This window comes from Vidua macroura, chromosome 2 (genome assembly GCF_024509145.1).
Source record: "Vidua macroura isolate BioBank_ID:100142 chromosome 2, ASM2450914v1, whole genome shotgun sequence".
Lineage (NCBI taxonomy): Eukaryota > Metazoa > Chordata > Aves > Passeriformes > Viduidae > Vidua > Vidua macroura.
Window position 1 is genome coordinate 38,431,620 of NC_071572.1, and position 18,872 is coordinate 38,450,491.

Sequence of the window (18,872 nt, forward strand, 5' to 3'; positions counted from 1 at the left end):
GCCTTTGGCATATTGGGATTTATCTTAGCCTAGTGTAATAAACGGAAATGTCACCATTTAATGAAATGGCTCCAGGTCAAATCCATCCAATGATTACTCTGTTGAAGTTCACAGCAATAGCATTCTTTGCATGTTAGAACGAATTTTCTGTCAGTGTTGCTAAGTTTCTGGTAATTGTTTGTGTTGCATACCTTTGTGCAATTTTTTTGTAAACTAACAAGTGTCACATCAGTGATTTATATTTAATAAAATCAATATCTTATTAATCAGTAAGTACAAAAGAAGTGTGCATGCAAACAAAATGCTTTAGGTTATTTATAAAACTGTTCAAAATGGATTGTAAAATTGCTCAAGTGAATTAATGTTTTCTGTCTTTTTCTCACCAAGGAGGTTTCATGATTATACATAGAAGAAGTTAACTTCAGGATGCTAAAAAGGAAACAGAGTTCAAGGGTGGAAGCCCAGCCAGTTACAGATTTTGGTCCTGATGAATCTTTGTCAGACAATGCAGATATTCTATGGATTAACAAACCAGTAGGTATCTCTTTATGTAATTACTAATTTTAAGTAACTTGAATTGTTGAAACATGACTTCAACAAAAATCCTGAATTAGATATTAATCAGAAACAAGTTTTGAACTATAGTTGCTTGTGTACCAGTTAATTTTTTGAAAAACATCAAAGACTAAATAAAAATGTTTCTTTTGGCTGTTCCAAAATTATGGGATTGATAAAGCGGTATTTTCCAACCAGTTCATCTGATTGATTCTTTTAAAACAGGCATCCTTTCAAGGTCTCTGGTTCCTAATATGTTTGTTGAACTTACAAGTTCATAAAATGAGCTTTTGAAAAGGATGTTAAAAGGAGGATTTTGTTGCTGAAGTGGTAGTCATCAATAAGCACTTTTGATTTTCAAATCTCTCCTTTTAAACCATTTTTGAATATAAAAGTGTTGTTATTTTGGTTGTTTATTTTGAAGTACCGCTCTCATTTTTCTCATATCATTTAACCTAAAACCTGCCTTGAGAAAAAGAGAGGTGTAAAAGTGTCTGGCAACTTGAAACTGGGGAAAATTTCATTAGGAGTGGAGTTCTTAATAGCCTGTACAGTATTAAGAAAATGTCTTTACCATGTAAATACAGATACTATGATTGAATTATTTGTTTAGGAGTGAGCATGGATCCAGGATTCCAATATTGTGAATGATTTCTAGTTTTGCAGAGAAGACATTTTCACATTTCTCTTATTGTATAATTTTTTACTTTTTAAAAGCAGGAAGTAAAATATTCTGAAATAATACCTGTTGCTAGCATTGCATTCATTTAAGGAAATCATTATCTCACATTATCTCATTTGTAGTAAGGATGCCAGATCCCCTCAGCTTTGCTGCTGAGTTTTAACACCTAAAACTATTTAGCATGAATTAATATATGAGTGTTGTCTGTCAGTTATTTAAGTAGAATGTCTGTATTCGCTGCTGTAATAAACTCAAAATGTCATTGCAGAAATATATGATGGGTATTTACCTACATTTCTCATCACACAATGCACGAGGTTTTTATGGAATAATTTTATCTTGTCATGCTGATGGACTAGTTGTATATTGCTTAGTGTTTGAGTACTGGCATTTTACTCTGTCAGGGAACAAGTTTTGTATCAGCCACACTTTAATACTTATGTTAATTGTTTCAGTTGAAACAAGGTTCAAAACAAGGTGGATGTTAACGGGATGGTGGAGATCATTCATAAGGCGCCTTCTGCTTCCAAATTATTAATCTGAGCTCAGAGTATGCAAATTATAGAACTATTCAATTCACGTCAGATATCATTACATTTAAAAGAGTGAACAGTGAGTATTAAATTAGGTGGCTGACCTTGAGTCTTTCAGATATCAAAACGTCTGAGGTACACTGTAAATGAGTGTAGAATTTTTCCCCAGATGAAAAATTTTGATAAATATACTTCAGGTTTTTTTGTTTAAAGATTTTTTTTTTTGCTGAAGTATCTTTTCCTTTTTGTTACAATCTTATGTAGGTAAGGTACAACCTTACCAACTATGATTCATTATACTTGCCTGACTTCAAGATGTTTCAATCATATTTTGCTTTAAAAGGGAAAATATCCAATCCTAAACCTCCATATTGGTACATTCTGCTTTTTAGTTACACCTCCCTCTCTGACTGGCAATGAGGAGTGGGACTGAGTCCTAATTAGTAATAGAAATGAGCTGTTCTCCAGTAGCAACAAAACTTGATTGGAACAAAAGTGAATCCCGAAAGAAGTAGCTGTCTATGACATAGTCTCTTTTATATTTATTCTTTTTATATTTATTATTTTCATAACCAGAAGGATGCTTTTAATCCTGTGACTTTGATTTAAAAATAATTTCTTCTTAAGTGTTGAACTAAAATTTTCCACAAATATTTTATTTAATCTATCCTCTCAACTTCAACTAATACTACCTATTGTCAACCTTAAATGTAATGGGTTGTCATTTGAAAAGAAATTGAATTACAAGTGCCACAAAGTAGAAGTGATAGAATCCTTGTTCTCAGTTTCATGGCTCTTAATTCATGTTTTCTGACTTATACAACCTCACTAATTAACTAATAAAAGTATATATGTGTCTCTATGTGTATAAGTAATTTAGGAGTGCTTATTTTTGGTTGAAGACCTTTAATATGTGGATTGTGATGTAAAAGGACACAAACGTGCATTTACGAAAGACTGCTAGGATAAGTTATGGAAGCTAAATATTTGAGGGTTTTTTGAACATCAAAGAAATCTTGTAATATCTCATGTTTGGGTTTTGTTTTTTTTTATATTTTTTTCAGTGGGTGCACTCTTTACTACGAATTTGTGCCATCATCAGTGTTATTTCTGTGTGTATGAACACTCCAAAAACCTTTGAGCATTATCCGCCTCTCCAGTATGTGACATTTGCTCTTGATACTCTGTTGATGTTTCTTTACACTGCAGAGATGATAGCAAAAATGCATATCCGTGGGATAGTTAAGGTAAGCATTTAAACAGTATTCTCTGCGTGCTTCCAGTGATCTGAATGCATGCTAATGACATTTGGTATTTATTTTTTATCTTGCCAGCTTTTTTTGCTATGATTGTTTTTAACTGCAGGCAACACCATGGTGTATAAACTGAAAAGATAGATGGATAAAGATGTAGCTTTACTGCATATTTAATCCCCTCAAAATATAAGGCAAACATTCATAATAAAGATTTCCTATTAAGAAAACAGGTAGTTTCATTTTATTAGTATAAAGAATTAAAGGAAAAATAAACTACATACACAATAGCATTACACATCTGTTGGTCCATATATAGACTTAGAATTTTGATTTCCATTTCATATGGCTGGGTGTGTTGTTGTATGGCTACTTTACTTAAATAAGAACATGAGTCTTACTGTGAGCTAGTAGAGAAAGTGATCTTACTTAGAATTTTTTTTACCTTGATATAGTCCATGTTGATAAACAAAATGCTTCTCTTATGATATGTCTGCTAATTTGTGTAAGTAGATTGGAGGCTGCAAAATTGCAGAATAGTTTAGTAATCATTATTTGGTACCATTATTTTATTGATTGTTTCTAGCCTTCTCCAAAAAGATACACATTTGGCTTTCATGTATAAAATCCATTTGCAGACCTTACTGACAATGCAATTATGGCACTCCTGTACATAATAGATAATGTGTGTTATGTTATCTTTGCTTTTAACTCCTTAAATGTCTGGTGACTCCAGAGACATCTGTACTTAAGATCTTAATTTTTACTAAGTTTACAGATAGCAAATTCAGAAAAACTGAGCTATTGTGTCATCATACTTAATGAATATTAATAATAAAAGTTTAATTGTCATTAATATTAATATTTAGAAAGTTACTGAAATAAGATGATTCTGAGAAAATTGTCATGGGTTGTGTAAAGCCAGAGTAGCCCTTTGTGAAGTGCTGTTTCTTGCTGCCACCTGAGCTCTCTTGTTCAGGGTTATGCATAGGGAATTAGTGACCATTGTGAACGTTTGAACAGTGTGGGAATAAAAAGTTACTATTACAACCAGTACAGCCTTTGCAGAGAAAAGGAAATGTAGATATTAATGCAGAGAGAGGAGTGGCTTTTGTACAAGGTTTGATTTCTGAGCTTTTGAGTATGCAAATGCCAACTTCACTCACAGTCAACAGCTAGGGGCTACGAAAGATATGCTGCTGCATAGCCTATTGTCTTTACTTCGTCTAAATTTGTGGGTTTGTGAGAAAAGAATGTTGTCCTTATGGACAATAAGGACAGCTTATTTCAGCTTGCCAGAAATTACTTGGGAGCATCACATAGCTGGTACAACCTGGGCCAGAAGATTCTTAAGAAACCTGAATGACAGCATTATGAAACAGGTTCTAAGGGAGATGACTCAGAAAGATGCTCCCCTTGATCTACTGCTTGTCAACAGAATCAGTCTCATGAATGAAGTGGAGATTGGCAGCTGTCTTGGCAAGAGTTTAAAATCTCTGTTAACAGGAGGAAAAATGACAGCAAAACCTCAGGTCTGGACATGAGAAGAGTAGACTTCAGGATGTTCAGGGAGGTCCCCTCACTAAGTGAGGTCCCCTGGGAAAATGTTTTTTGCAGATGCTGGGGTCCATCAGTTCTGGTCACTTTTTAGGCATCATGTCCTAATGAAACAGGACCAGGCAATTCCCAAATGTCAGAAGTCAAGCAGATGAGGCAGAAGGCCAGCTTGGCTGAACAAAGTCTTCTCTTGGAAATAAAGCAAAAAATGAAAGATGTATGGCCAGTGGAAACAAGGTCAGGTGACATGGGAAGATGTGAAGATGCTGCTTGTTACTGTAGGGAGAAAATTTATGGGCCAAAGATCAGCTGGAGTTAAATCTGCCAGAACTGTGGGGGACAATAAAAAGAGTTTTTTCAAGTATATTAATGGCAATAGGAAGTGTAAGAATAACATTAGCCCTTAACAGGATGAGAATGATCACCTCACAAACAGGGACATGGACAAAGCAGAGGCATTTAACACATTCTTTGAGTCTGTGTTCAACATGGATGATGGATCAAGGGGATCTCAACCTCTGAGTTGGAGACCATGACTGTGAGAATGATCATCTCCCAGTTGTCCCTGAAAATGTTCAGGATCTGCTGCTCCAGCTGGATCACTACAAATCTGTGGAGCTTGATGGGATATATTAAAGAATCCTCAAAGAGCTGCTGATGTCACTACAAAATCTCTCACAATTATTTTTGAGTGGTCTTGGGAATCTGGAGATGTCCCAGCTGACTGGAAGCTGGCAAATGATGTCCTGATTTCCAGCATGGGCAAGAAAGAGCATCCCAGAAACTACAGGCCTTTCAGACTCACTTGAGTGTCTGTTGTTGTGGAGAAGATTATTCTGGGAGGTGTTGAAAAACACCCAAAAGACAATGTCAGCACGGCTTTGTAAGGGGGAAGTTCTGCTTATCAAATCCGATTTCCTTCTATGAGAAGGTAACCCACGTAGCTGATCAAGGGAAGCCAGTGGATGTAATCTTTTTGGATTTCAGTAAAGTTTTCAATAGTGTCTCTCACAGGATTCATCTGGACAAAATGTTCAGCACACAACTGGACAAACACATCATGTGATGGGTGAGCATCTGGCTCATGAGTCGGGCACAAATGGTTACAGTGAATGGGGTGACATCAGACAGGTGACCTGTGACTAGTGAGGTTCCACAGGGCTTATCAGCTCTGTGGTCTTCAACATCTTCATTAATGAGTTGGACACAAGACTGGAAGGGATACTGAGCAAGTTCACAGACACTACAAAACTGGGAGGAGCTATAATCTCCCTTGAGGGCAGGGAGGACCTGCAGAGAGGCCTCAACTAAATCGGGAGCTGGGCAATCACAACTCATATGAAATTCAGCAAGGGAAAGTGCTGGTTCTGCACCTGGGATGGGCCAACCCTGGATGTACAGTACAGACTGGGGAATGAGATGCTGGAAAGCAGTGCCATGGAAAGGGACCTGGGGGTCCTGTCTACAGAAAGCTGAATATGGGTCAGCAGTTTTGAGTGCTACATTATAAGAAAGATATTATCAGAGAGAGAAATTATCAGAAATTATCAGAGAGAGTCCAAAGGAGTGCAACAAAGATGGTGAAGGCCCTTGAGGGGAAGACTTATGAGGAGTGGCTGAGGGCACTTGGTGTGTTCAGCCCGGAGAAGAGGAGACAGAGGGGAGACCTCACTGCAGTCTACGACTTCTTCATAAGGGGAAGAGGAGGGGCAGACACTGATCTCTTCTCTCTGGTAACCAGTGACAGACCTGAGGGAATGGCCTGAAGTCGTGTCAGGGGTGGCTTAGGTTGGATGTTATCACCCAGAAGGTGTTTGAGCACTGGAACAGGCTCCCCAGGGAAGTGGTCACTAGCACCAGTCTGACAGAGTTCAACAGGAATGTGGACAATGTTCTCAGGCACATGGTGTGACTCTTGGGGCTGTCCTGTACAGGACTGGGAATTGGATTCAATGATCCTTATGGTTCCCTTCCAACTCAGCTTATTCTGTGATAGACTAGACTAGACTAGAATAGTTTGAAGGGACCTTTGGAGCTACAATCATAATCTAGTCCAACTTCCTGACCAATTCAGGGCTGACCAAAACTTGAAGTATTTTGCTAAGGGCACTGTCCAAATGCCTCTTAAGCACAGGGTTTGGGCATCAACCATCTCTCCAGGGAGTCTGTTACAGTGTTTAACCACCTTCTTTATGAAATGCTTCCTAATTACCAGTCTGAACCTTCCATGACACAGCTTTGAACCATTCTCACGCATCCTATCACAAGGTACCAAGGAAGTCAGCACCTCATTCTCCTCTTCCCCCCTTCAGGAAGCTGTAGAGAGCAACAAGGTTATGCCTCAGCCTCCTGTTCTTTGAAATAGACAGACCTAGAGTCTTTAGCTGCTCTGCATGGGATGAACTTGTCTCTGATTATTGTATGATGAGCTTGTCTTTGAAGCATGTCTGACGAGTCTGGGCACACAGAATTAATGGCTGTCTGGAGTTGGTCCCATTGCCTCAATTCATGTTATAAATGTATAGATAAAAAGACAGATAATTTCTTTTGTGCACTGACATTTTGCTCTTCATTTATTAGATAAAAATACAGTAAAATAGATATAACCACTATTAAGCAAAGAGAGTTTAAGTAGAAAATGCCTGCATTTATTATTTTTTTACAATTGAGGATTTGCTTAAAACCTAATGTCTTGTAGCATTCATCAATAAGTATAATTACACCGGAAAGAAGTACCTTCTTTGGCGCCATTTGGGGAATTGTAGAATAACTTAGATGTAAGGGACCTCCAGAGGTCATCTGGTCTGACCTGCTGCCCAAAGCAGGTCCAGTTAGATAATGTTGCCCTTGGCTTGGGTTGTCCAGATGAATCTCAGACTCCTTCAAGGATGAAGATTCCACAAGCTCTTTAAACAGCCTATTCCAATGCTTGACCAACCTTCCGCAAAAAATATTTCTGGTAATGCTTAATCAAAATTTTCCATTTTTCTTTCAATGCTGTTCAATGAATAATATTTTTTAGTGAATTATTTGACATTCTTTGGATTATTATTTCTAGGGAAAATATTAGTTTAATAATATAATTTTGCCAAGAGCATATTGATCCACGGATTGCCAAAGATAGTGGCAAATGAAGTAAATAAGGCACTGTTTAGAAACCTGTTAGCATTTATTAAAGATGTTTGTATATGAAACATCTTTACATAAAGCAATTTTTGCTGCAATGTTCTAATTTAAATGAATTCAAGTCTTTTAGTGAGTGCAATATCAATGAATGCATTGCCATATGGTTCTACTGAACTTTACCCTGAATTAGTATTTCTGTAAATGCTTGAGGAATTGAAATGCTAAAAAAACCTTTGAACTACAATTAATGCAAAATTACAGTCCAGCGAGAAACCTAATTTATGGAGAAGGTAGGGACTATCCACTTAAGTCCCAATTAATTACAATGTAAGTATAGCTGAGCTAGGAAGATTTTGAAAATGTCTACTTAACACCTTCTGAGGACAAACGAAAAATACACTTTCTTTGGGTTTTAGGGTGTTTTAGAAAAGAAAGTAGTTTCTGAAACTGCTAGCCTTTTGTCTGTAGAAAGTTTCCCTTTTCCGTGTGTAAACTAAGTGACAAAAGAAACCAATGCCTCCATCCAAGAGTTTTCTTATCCCAGAAGGAAAGTTAAAGTGAAATCTTGCAGTGGTATTGTGTCTTTTATTACTCATGTTTCCTTCTGGGTTATTGTTGCTGTGCTAGTAAAATCTATCCAAACATTGGGCTGCTCATGCTGTCACATGTCATGAACAAAAAAACTAATGCTGTTAATACATCTGTCTTTACTTTAAAACTTGTATCTGAAAAATTAAATTCAGGCTGTTATTTCTTACTGATTGAACTATTGTTAAAAACAGCATTCTAGGACAGTCTGGGTAATGTCTGTCTACATTGTAAAAAATATATATACGAGCAGTAAGAATTTGCAGTGGTTTGTGAAGTTTTATATGAGACAGAGACAGAATTAGAGCAAGTCTGTTTCTTAGGACATATTCTTATGCTTATATTCTAAAAAATAATATTCTATATTGAAGATTTAAAAAACATTCTATATCGAAGAATGATAGCTTGGGATAGTAAATGTAATAAAAATGTAATAGTGTATAGTTAAAGCTTACTGAATTAAATTTGACATTGGTATTTTCACGATCTTTTCAGTTCAGAATTCCACTTCCTTCAATTGATCCTAGATTTGTTCTCATGCTCTTTAGTTCCCAGAATGTAAACAGGGTTCAGTGGCTCTTTAGTTCTGATTCCTGTCATGTTTGATGCTCCTTGGTCAGAAGGAGATTTGCAAGAATCAGTTGCATTAAGGAAGTATTGTGTGTCAAGTGAAAGCAGATCAATCTCCTTCATTTTATCATCAATAAAATTTAAAGTGCTTTCCAAATTACATGCAGTTTATGTCTAGTGCATAACTTAGTGATTGATTGGCAGGCTTCTGAGAGCATCATGAAGGAACTACTCTTTGGGTCTGTCAAAATAGTTCATGAGTCAACCTGGAACTTATCTGACAAGTCTTACGGTCCCTCAGAATCAAAGCTCACATTGATGTGCCCACTCATATGTCACTTAAGAGCATGACTGTATGTGCTTGACACAAGTCTATTTTCTGATTCAAGGAAATTTTCCAAAATTATGCCCTTGATGAAAAAGGAGCTGGGGTGGAATTGAAGAAGTGAAGGAAAACTCTCAGGCTTAAAACATATATGTTGCTAGACGAGCATTGGACTCTCAAAAAAAATAGGGCATCCTAACCTGTGACAGAAGGTCTTTATTTCTTTTAATCAATAGAATGAAAAAATTACCTTATGTTTTCTAGTAATGCATCTTCTGAAGGTCATCTCACATGGGTATGACCGAGGTAAGGATACCTTACTTTAAAGGGATCTTTTACCTTTATTAGAAGAATTTATTTTCAGCTTGTGTATGGGGAGACAGAAATATTCCAGGTAAATTGCTTATATTAGACACAGTTGCACTGGTGGCCTTTTGTACAATAAAATAACCAAAGAGGAAAATGTGCCAAAAACTATAACAAAATAGTTATCTCAGATGATAATTCAGCCTTTAGGGAATGAAAGATGAGTGCATATAGTTTCATTCCATAGACACTGTTAGGGTATATGAAATTTTCTTTATTAGACTGCATCCTCCTTGAAGCTTCTAATTGCTGTCATGATGGTATGAGAGAACCTACACTGCAATCATGTTGTGAAAAGGAGGCATGGTTTATCCTACTCCTCCATTAAGAGAGTTACATTGTAAAAAAAAGGCGAGAGTTCCTTCTCCTGTCTGTTAAAAAAGCCTCTTTGACACTTAATACTGAAAATGAGAATGTTTTTTATACAACACAAGCACTACACTGAATTTAATAGAAATATCTTTTTTTTTAACTGTGCAGTTGTGACACGTGTCAGCTAACAAAGGAGATTGCAAAAAGTCATATGTAACGGTCCTTAACATTTTTTCCATTGTTCAATCAATTACATTTATAGGAAAACTTTTGTACTAACTGAAGTAGTTGTGAGTGGATTTGTCAGAGTCTTATTTCAGTAGCACTGCATGCTCTTGACTGACTTCAGAATTCCTGCAAGGCGCAGAAGTGAATGGTTACACCATTAGCTTTCTGCATTCTTGGTGAATTCAGACATGAACTGGAACTAAGCTTCTTCTGCTACCAAAACAGTCACAAATTGATGGGAGCAGTTTAGCTTGCTTCTGTCTAGTACTAAAGACAACAAATTACTTAGTTAACTGAAATCAGTAGTTTCCAGCATGTCGGGTGTTTCCAGACAGCATTTGTGCTGTTCAGAGAGAACATTTTCCTCATCATTTCCTCATTATTTTTCCAATAGGTGTTTTGGTTGCTGTAGCTGCTGTCTGTCTGCTCAAGATGAGAGAATTAAGGATGAAGCTTGCAAAAAATAGATTTTTTTACTTTAAATAGGAAAAAAATATAATGTTAATCAGCACTAACTTGAGGAACTGCAGTGGTCTGCAATTAGTTGTTTGTGTCTAAAGTAGGCTCTTTCAAAGGATAATTTATCTGTTGTTTTTTTTTTTTTTTGTTTGTTTGTTTGTTTGTTTGTTTCCATTGATAGAAAGGGAAGTTTAAAGTACATAGGCTAACACCTCACCTGTAGGTATCTCCCAGTCAGCAATTTTTCTAACTCATATATTTATTGTCAGTGGACAGGTGGGGACTACAGAAAGTATACACACAGTGCGATGCTAAATTATCTTTTAACGCTTATGGCATTAACTGATTTATGCTTGAATTAATTTCTTCCATAATCATCCTAATTCATAAGTTTCTCTTGAGTTATCAATTACAGAACTGATGGTTACTGCACTTTATTACAAGTTTCTTTTTTGTGTTCTTTTCAGTAATTTTAATATTAATTAACATGCCATTTTTATCAAACAAGAATGGAGAAATTACAAAATTAGTTTAATCTTTCCAATAAGTGATGGAAATATTAATAGAATTATGGTGAAAGACTGTCGACTGGCTTACCAGCTTTTGGTAACTTTGTCAAGGGTGTTTCTGTTGCATTACAGACTGAAAATAGAAGATTGAAATTTTGAAATTAGTTTTACTCCATCACTTTAGAAGTGCTGTGTACCCATAGTTTATAAATGAGTTAAGGATCAGGAACTTGTGTTCTTTTCAAAGGCTGGATAGTAAAACAGAGTATGTGGCTCCTGTCATCCAGCAATAACATGCTCTGATGTTCTTATGATAACTCTTGAAAGCTACGTCTTGGGATGTGCAAGTCACAAACCAAAGTGAGAACCTTGACCTTGAGGGAAGGGACATAACCAGTGGAATCAATGGCAAGGATAAGAAAATCTTGGGATGCTTTGAATAAAGAGAGTGAAGGGGAAAAGACAGAAAGAGAAAACTACATACCTGTGGTCATAAAAAGATCACAAAGTAAATACAAAAAAGACTATTTGTCATAAGATTTGAGTTTCTGTTTTACCCTATGCCTTGTCATTATAAGATGAAAATTACTTATCCTTGTGACAAATTATTTTACAAAAATAGATATATATTAAAATACATATATATATATATATATATTTATATTTATATTTAAAAATGGAATTTTGTACTGTGTATAATGTTGGAAACCTAGATATATAGTGCAGGTCCCATGCTATACTGTGTTGGCAAGGAATATGTTATTTTAAACTGTTTTAGAGCTTAATACTGGAATATTTTAGTGTTGGAGCTGTGATTGTTAGTTTTAAATATTATTTCATATAAAAAGTATTTATATCCATTATTTGAATACGAGAGTCTACAAAAGTTGGTTCTTCTGTCTCACCTTTTTCCTCTGTTTGTTGTTGATTTGCTAAGTGTCTACGACCATCGTAAGGGCATCTGTTCCCAGGCTACTGGGAATGTGTTGCTCATAAAATGCTCTGATGCTGTTTCCAGTCACAGGAAATTAAAGAAATTAAAACTGATTATCATAAGGGAAAGAAACTGGAAGTTGCCTGCAGCATGCTGCTAGTTGGGTGTCACTGCCTGTGGGCCAGGGAAGGTTAGAGACCATGGCACTGGAATATACGCACCTGTTTCTATGGTTACTTGTGTCTGTTTGTATTGGAGTGTTTATTACAGGAAAGTAATGACTCATATTACACAGTGGGGCTTTTTGCACCATTTTTTCATTAGCACATCAGAAAATCAAATGCATTTAAATTACTTTGTTGAAAGTACATAAGCAGTATTTCTAAAATAAAAATGGTAGTTATTCTAACTGGTCAAGGGGTCATGGAAGTTTTTAGTGAGAAATTATTCTGGGGCATGGATTGAATTGTGTCCATATAATAAAATATTTAGTGACTTACCATGATCAAAATTTAACTAAAAGTTACTAAGAAAAGCTATACTGCTCACTGAATTTCATAACGTAGCTAGAAATATACAGACCAATTAGATGAACAAAATTTTACTTTTTGGTAATGTTATTTCTTTCCTCTCCAATAGCACTTTCAAGGATTACTTTCTTGTTATTCTTCTTCATGAAAACAGCTATTATTGAGGGATATTTTAAATTACTTCATGTCAGAGTAAAATGATACATTATATTGGGAAAGCAGTGAAACCATCATACTGGATAACATGTTTTCAGGTAGCAAGAGAAGGAAATTCATTCCTAATGTGCCTTTCTGTGTTGAAATTCACATTTTCAAGGAAGTCTGCTATAACTAAAAAATTCTGTTTTATTTTATTTTACTCCCATGTTGTCTTCTCTCTTAATTTGAGAGGATCAAAAAAGACATGATGATAAACAAATCTTAATGCCACCCAAATCCCTGTTGAAGGGAATAAGAGCATTTCTGTGCAGCTGTATTTTCATGAAAATGATGAAATTTGTGTGGGATTTTTAAGGGAGTAAGCTGAATGTAAAATTGGATTTCACAGTATTGTGTTCTCCACCATTAATATAAATATGGATTTCTTACAGCAATACTAGAATTTTTGTTTCAAGAAACTTTTCCTGGTCTCTGTAGTAAAAAAAATTATTCTTTGGCATTTTATAATGCCGATTACCAAATGATAAAATCCTCTTTCTGGAAAGTGCCTCCTTCTTATGTATTCCAACCCTCATCATTGTGAATTTTTCTTCTGATGAATGAAAGCTTTGAGTGTCAATCATAAATTGAGTTTTGTCATGTTAGATGAGACTGTTTGCCTATCAAAATTCCCTGTTCAGCCTCCAGGCAATATTTGATACTGCAAAGTAAAAGCTTTCACCTTGAAACATTTGGATCCCAATCTTTCCATCGCATCCACCATAAAGACTGGAGCTAGGGGAGGCAGAATACTGCTGAATGAAGCGCAGCAGTGTCTATTTCACATCACCTCTGTGAGACTGCAGAGTACTTCCAAGAGTGAGCACATGTCCATGCATGTGGAACTAGATGTAGTACTGGAGTTAACCCCAAAAAACTGGCATTTGGTGGAGATTGGCCTAGATGCCCACAACTAGGGAACAGTCTGGGTTGGAAGGAACCTGAAGAGATGGTCTGGACCAACTTCTTGCTCAAAGCTGGGCTCAGAGTTGGTTAGCCAGGGTTCTACGAAATTTCATCTTAAATATTTCTAGCAAAAAACATGCTAGCATTTCTCTAGGCAATGTGATCAGGTGTTTGACTGTTCTCACAATTGAGACAGTTTCCTGTGCACTTCTGGGAAACAGTGAGTGCTGTTTCATGTAGGGGAATCCTATTAATCTGCGGCATGGGTTTTCACTCTCCCTGGCTGCACGCAGCTCTTGGGAGCCCGGCTGTGGCATAGCTTCCATGTGCTGCCGGGGTTTGCTGCCGCGAGTTCCTGGACATGGCTCCGTGTCTCGGGCGCGTGGGCTGGCCAGCCTCTGTTACCGTGCGCTAGGGATCCGGCAAAGAGGTAAAGAATTTGTCCATTTACTCCGTGCGTGGCAGGAATGGTTTATTGGTCATGTGGTGCGGTTCGATGGAAAGATGTGACCGCTCCCGGCACTCGCATGGGAGAAAATGGCGCCTGGGTGCCGGCGGGATAGGATTTTATGGAGGGGTGGGGCGAGAGAATCCACAGCCTGCCGGCCAATAGGGGCAGCTGCCGTGGCGGTGACGCCAGCAACAGCGACCAACCCGAGAACCCCGCAGGGGCGGGCACCGAGCCTCGGGCTGAGCGGGATCGTGTGGATTGGGGTGGCAGGCACGGGGTTTCCCAGGGCCAGACGGGGGGGTGGTTACAGGAGCAGCAGAGGGGGAAGATCCGGCAGCAGGCAGCTTGGGGCCTGAAACCACGGGGGGGAAATGACACAGGGGAAGCGCGGGGGTACACAGGACTCGACTAGCTAACACAAATAAGAACCCCTAAAACCCAGTCCCAGGATGCAACATTAATCCTCCTGATCAGCCACCTTTAGATTTGCTGAACCCTTAAGATGTCCAGGGAAGCCAAGTCAGCTAGTAAGGCAATACCTGGGGCACTGAATACAGATGGCTAATGAGCAGATGGAGAGGGAGATGAAATTCAAGCTTTCAGTGCAGTAACCCATAAAATCTCTGCAGGACATGTTGGCACCCAGCTGCAATGGTAAGGTGGTGTATCAAGAGAGCAGCCATATAATACAGCAGCAAAGCTCTCTTCCTCAAGGGTTTAGGAGCTGTATTTCTGTTGGGGATTAGCATCTCTTCTTTATGGGCTAGATATGAAGAGTGTGCCCGGAGGCTCTCAATAGTGGTCAATCCAAAGTACTTGACACTGGATTGAACTGAGATGCTCTACAATGTTGTGGGTGACACAGGTGGTGTGTTGTGGCATTCCTTTCCACTGTTTTGTGAAAACAGTTATTCCCTTCAATACTTTTGTACTTGATGAAGTGAGTTGTGTAACATTTTGATGCTTGTCCCTGGTTTGGGTTTGAGGGGGAGGGTTTGTGTGGTTTTCTTTTGTTTGTTTGTTTGTTTGTTTAACTTAACAGTTTTGGTTTAAAACACTGTTTTTTAACTCTTACTAATTCCCCGACCCCATTTTTTTTTACAGAAAACACTGTTATAGAATTATTAGCAAGTAAAACGGTCCTTGTTTGTCTGTCTGAAAGTCTTGAGTTTTGCTTCACAGCCAGAATTGTTTCTTCCTTTACAGTTTTTTGTTTGTTTTTTTACTGTTAAAAACAGCATATGAAATGTGAACACTATAGTTTAATATCCACCCGGTATGATATGAAACATGAAATACTAAATTTAGTATAGTTAATTACATATATTAACAATAATCTAGTCTGCCTTAAAAACAGGCTTGAAACAGGCTGTTCTTTAGTGAATAGTTCTTTAGCCTTGTATCTTTATTGGTGTTTCTTAAAACAATCTGAAAGTCTCAACAAATTCAATTTAAAATCAATTATTGTAAGGATGCAATCAATGATTGCAAAGGATGAACTAGTGGTTCTTTAGTGATTATAGGGTTTTTTGTAATGATCAATTGAAACTATGTTGTTGTGTGTCTGTAGCATGTGTGGCATCACTCTCTTACCCGAAGGACCAGCAAAAGCTGTGTTTCATTTTATTAATTAAAAATAGTGTAATTTTGGGATTTGTGTTTTAACATCTAATGATTTTTTCAATGTTTTTCTAGTATAGAATACAAGATTACCCTCAATATTACATTATCTGTTAGGAAAAAGATAAATTATGTACTATGGAATGTGTTACTTAAAGCATCTGATGGTGGAGCAGTTCAGTACAATGCATGAGTACTTACAAATTGAACTTATTTAGTTCAGTGATGATATTATACTTGTTGTAGCCATTCAGAGTTAAGTTTTACACAGAAATTGTAATTCCATTGGCTGTTTCAAATCAGTTGCTATTATGTGAGTATATTTTAAATACGTTCCTGCATTATGAATGAAGATACTTTATCATCAGAAGACATGCAGAAAATGAAAAGTTGTGTCACTCCCACACATACATGGTTTCTTTTTTTCCCCTTTAATAGAGACTTTTAAAGTAAACATATTTTGGGTTATTTTGAAGTGATCCTATCACTGTTGTAGATGACAAACTTCGAGGTGAACCACCCATTAAAAATATTTCAGTTTTTCTTTAGTTATTAGCAACTAACTAAGCAATTCACAATTTCTTTTGTTTCCTGCCCTTTGTTCCCAACCTTTGTTTGACACATGAGGACATCAGTGAAATAGTTTTATTCTGAGGGATGGAAAAGGAGAATTGAGAACAGTCAGATGCAGTTTTCCTTCTTGATTAGGCCATATTTCTTCATTGTCTTTACTGTGTGAGTAAAATATTGAAAGTGTTTGTCAGGTTGGGAGCTGGACTGGATTGTCCATATTGTTCTGCAACTAAGCAGACTATAAACTGCAGGTTTTTAAGTAAATAGGGAAAGTCTGAAGATGAACCAAAAATATAAGGAATGTATGCATAGTCTGTGACCAGGTAGGAGATACATACCCTCTGTGTGTGTATATGTATCTGCATATGCAAGGAGAGAGAGAGATTAGGCAAGGTGCTCCCTTGAGCTCTGATTTAATTTTGTGTCCCACTCAAACCTCTGTGCCCAGCAGTGTTTTTGCGGGGTCAGAGAGTGAAGGAGGAAAGGTTGGTTTCCTCAACTCAGCTGTGCTCTCTCTTCTAGCTTGCTTTTTCTGTTATAATGACACAGCATTTGGAGGAAAAAAAAATTACAAGTTCTTATCCCTCTATTCCTTCTAGTTCATCCTGTGCTCTTTTCGTTGCTACTAAAATTTCCATAAATGTCAACCTCCATACCTTAATGCTTGTTTGTAGTCCTTTATAAAGTAGCCCACAGGATGATCTGAAGGGTGTACCAGAGTTGATGATGTGCTTTGTTTACCACTACCGGCACATGCTGGATCCAGCGATCATGACAGAATGGCACAGTAGCTCGTTGTTACTGAGCTTGCTGGTCTCTCTCTGCATTCTTTCAGCTATCCCGTTTGTCAGAGACTCTTAGGAAAAGTGGGAGACTAGGGTTCTAATGAGAGATCCAGCACTGCAGGACTCTTTTCCAGATGATGGTAAATGTGATTATTCAGGGCAAATATCACATTACTTCTTTTATTTAGCTTTCAGACAGAGTCAGCTGGAAAGAGGCAGGAGGGAAGGGCTGAGAGAACAGGTTGTAGTCAGGGATGAAAGAGAAGCCAAAATTCCTGAAGGCAAGCAAGGAGGCAGAGGAGGCTGTTGATTTGCAGGGACTTTCTGTTCATCCCAAGGTGTTCCTGAGGTGTTATGAGGCAAGCGGGGCAGAAATGACCTCAGGGATGTCTGTGCTGTCACCTAGCTAAGCTGTCTACCTTACCACTGAGATACTGAATTTGCTTGAGAAAATTAGCAGGCAAGCAGATTGCTTTATGCAATTTGGGGATTAATTAGAGTATTTTGTTTTCAGCAAGGTTGATAATGAAATAAGCATTTATTAAAGAATTGCATTCTGTCTAGTCTTCCCTTATCATGTGAGTTAAACTGTAATGGCTCTCATGGAGTGACTGCCTCAGGTGTTATTAGTTCTGTCTGTGGTTCTCTCTGTATTTTGTACTGACTCACATTTTCAATGTGTTAGGTCTTAATTTTTTTTTCCCCTGTGAACTTGTATAATGATTGTTCAGGGCATCTAATATTGGCTATAGGCATTTTATCTTTAATGTGCTCAGCACAATTGAGAAAGTGGATCTTCTGGCACCTTGTAGTGCTTTATTTTGCAGGAGTGGAAAATGATTTTGTTGTCTTGATAGGCTGTAAATCATGTTGCTGGAGAAGTTTTCAGGACCAGCTGTGCACATCAAGAATCCACTATCCACTGTAGGCAGTAGTAAGGCAGCAATTTTAATGACTTTAAGAGTTTTTGATTAGTCTCTGCACAAGTCTTCTTGTCTACAGTACTAATCCTTCATGTTCTGGGATGGTGCATTCAGAAAAAAAAAATACTAAATGAAACTTCATCAATAATTCTCAGATTTCAGCAGATACAATGGAAAAAGTTTGTGGGGTTAACACATTGCAGTACTTCAGCTATTTTAGGTACGATGTCACCAGAGGTATTTAAATGTCATTTATTTGTATGCCTTTCCAAGACTAAGAGCTGTCATTGACCATGAGTGTGGTATTTCAGCCTAAAGATTTTTTTCAAATATGAATGAAACTCACTGTTCATTGCTATTAATAAAAAGTTCCAGCCTGTGTTTAGCCAGAATTTTTCATGGAAGTAGCACATATATTCTGATTTTTGCATTAAGCAGAATGTGGTCCTGCCTTAAAAATGCTTCCAACAGCAACTAACATCCATCCACATGTCAATAGACTGTATAAAAGCATTGACGATTCCCCACCACATCCACTGCCAGACAAATGGCAAATGACATTAATAGGATTTAGCCAAAGCCTCTCTACATGTAAAGTGGAAAGGGCCAGGAGCTCCCCTAAAAGGCATAGTTTCTTCAGATGTAATTCGGGTGCACTGAGTGTGGGTGCACTTTCTGTGGGTGACCCACTGAAAGCCGTCCTTACTGGGAGGGTGTAGCTGTGGAAGCAGGCTGGGTGTGACAGTGAGAGCAGTGAGCTGGTGCAGCAGCCTGACTGGTGAGAAGACTGGAAAGGTCATGACATCTTCCATTGTAAAGAGAAAACAGAAAAGCTGCTTCAATCATACCACACCTATTGTGGAGAGAAAAAGCAGTTTCTAAAAAAAGA

At 37.5% G+C, this 18,872-nt stretch overlaps 1 protein-coding gene across 4 annotated transcripts in view; it reads left to right on the forward strand.

Moving 5' to 3' along the window:
• The window catches only part of NALCN (sodium leak channel, non-selective), a 229,626-nt gene that overhangs the window by 9,950 nt on the left and 200,804 nt on the right, over nt 1-18,872 (forward strand). For 3 of the 4 annotated variants that reach the window (XM_053970810.1, XM_053970811.1, XM_053970812.1), the window contains exons 2-3: nt 388-534; nt 2,835-3,017. In XM_053970810.1, the coding sequence (XP_053826785.1) occupies nt 427-534; nt 2,835-3,017 (291 nt within the window). In that variant the 5' untranslated portion in view covers nt 388-426. The remainder of the gene's footprint in view (nt 1-387; nt 535-2,834; nt 3,018-18,872) is intronic. The other variant, XM_053970813.1, reaches the window with a different exon arrangement.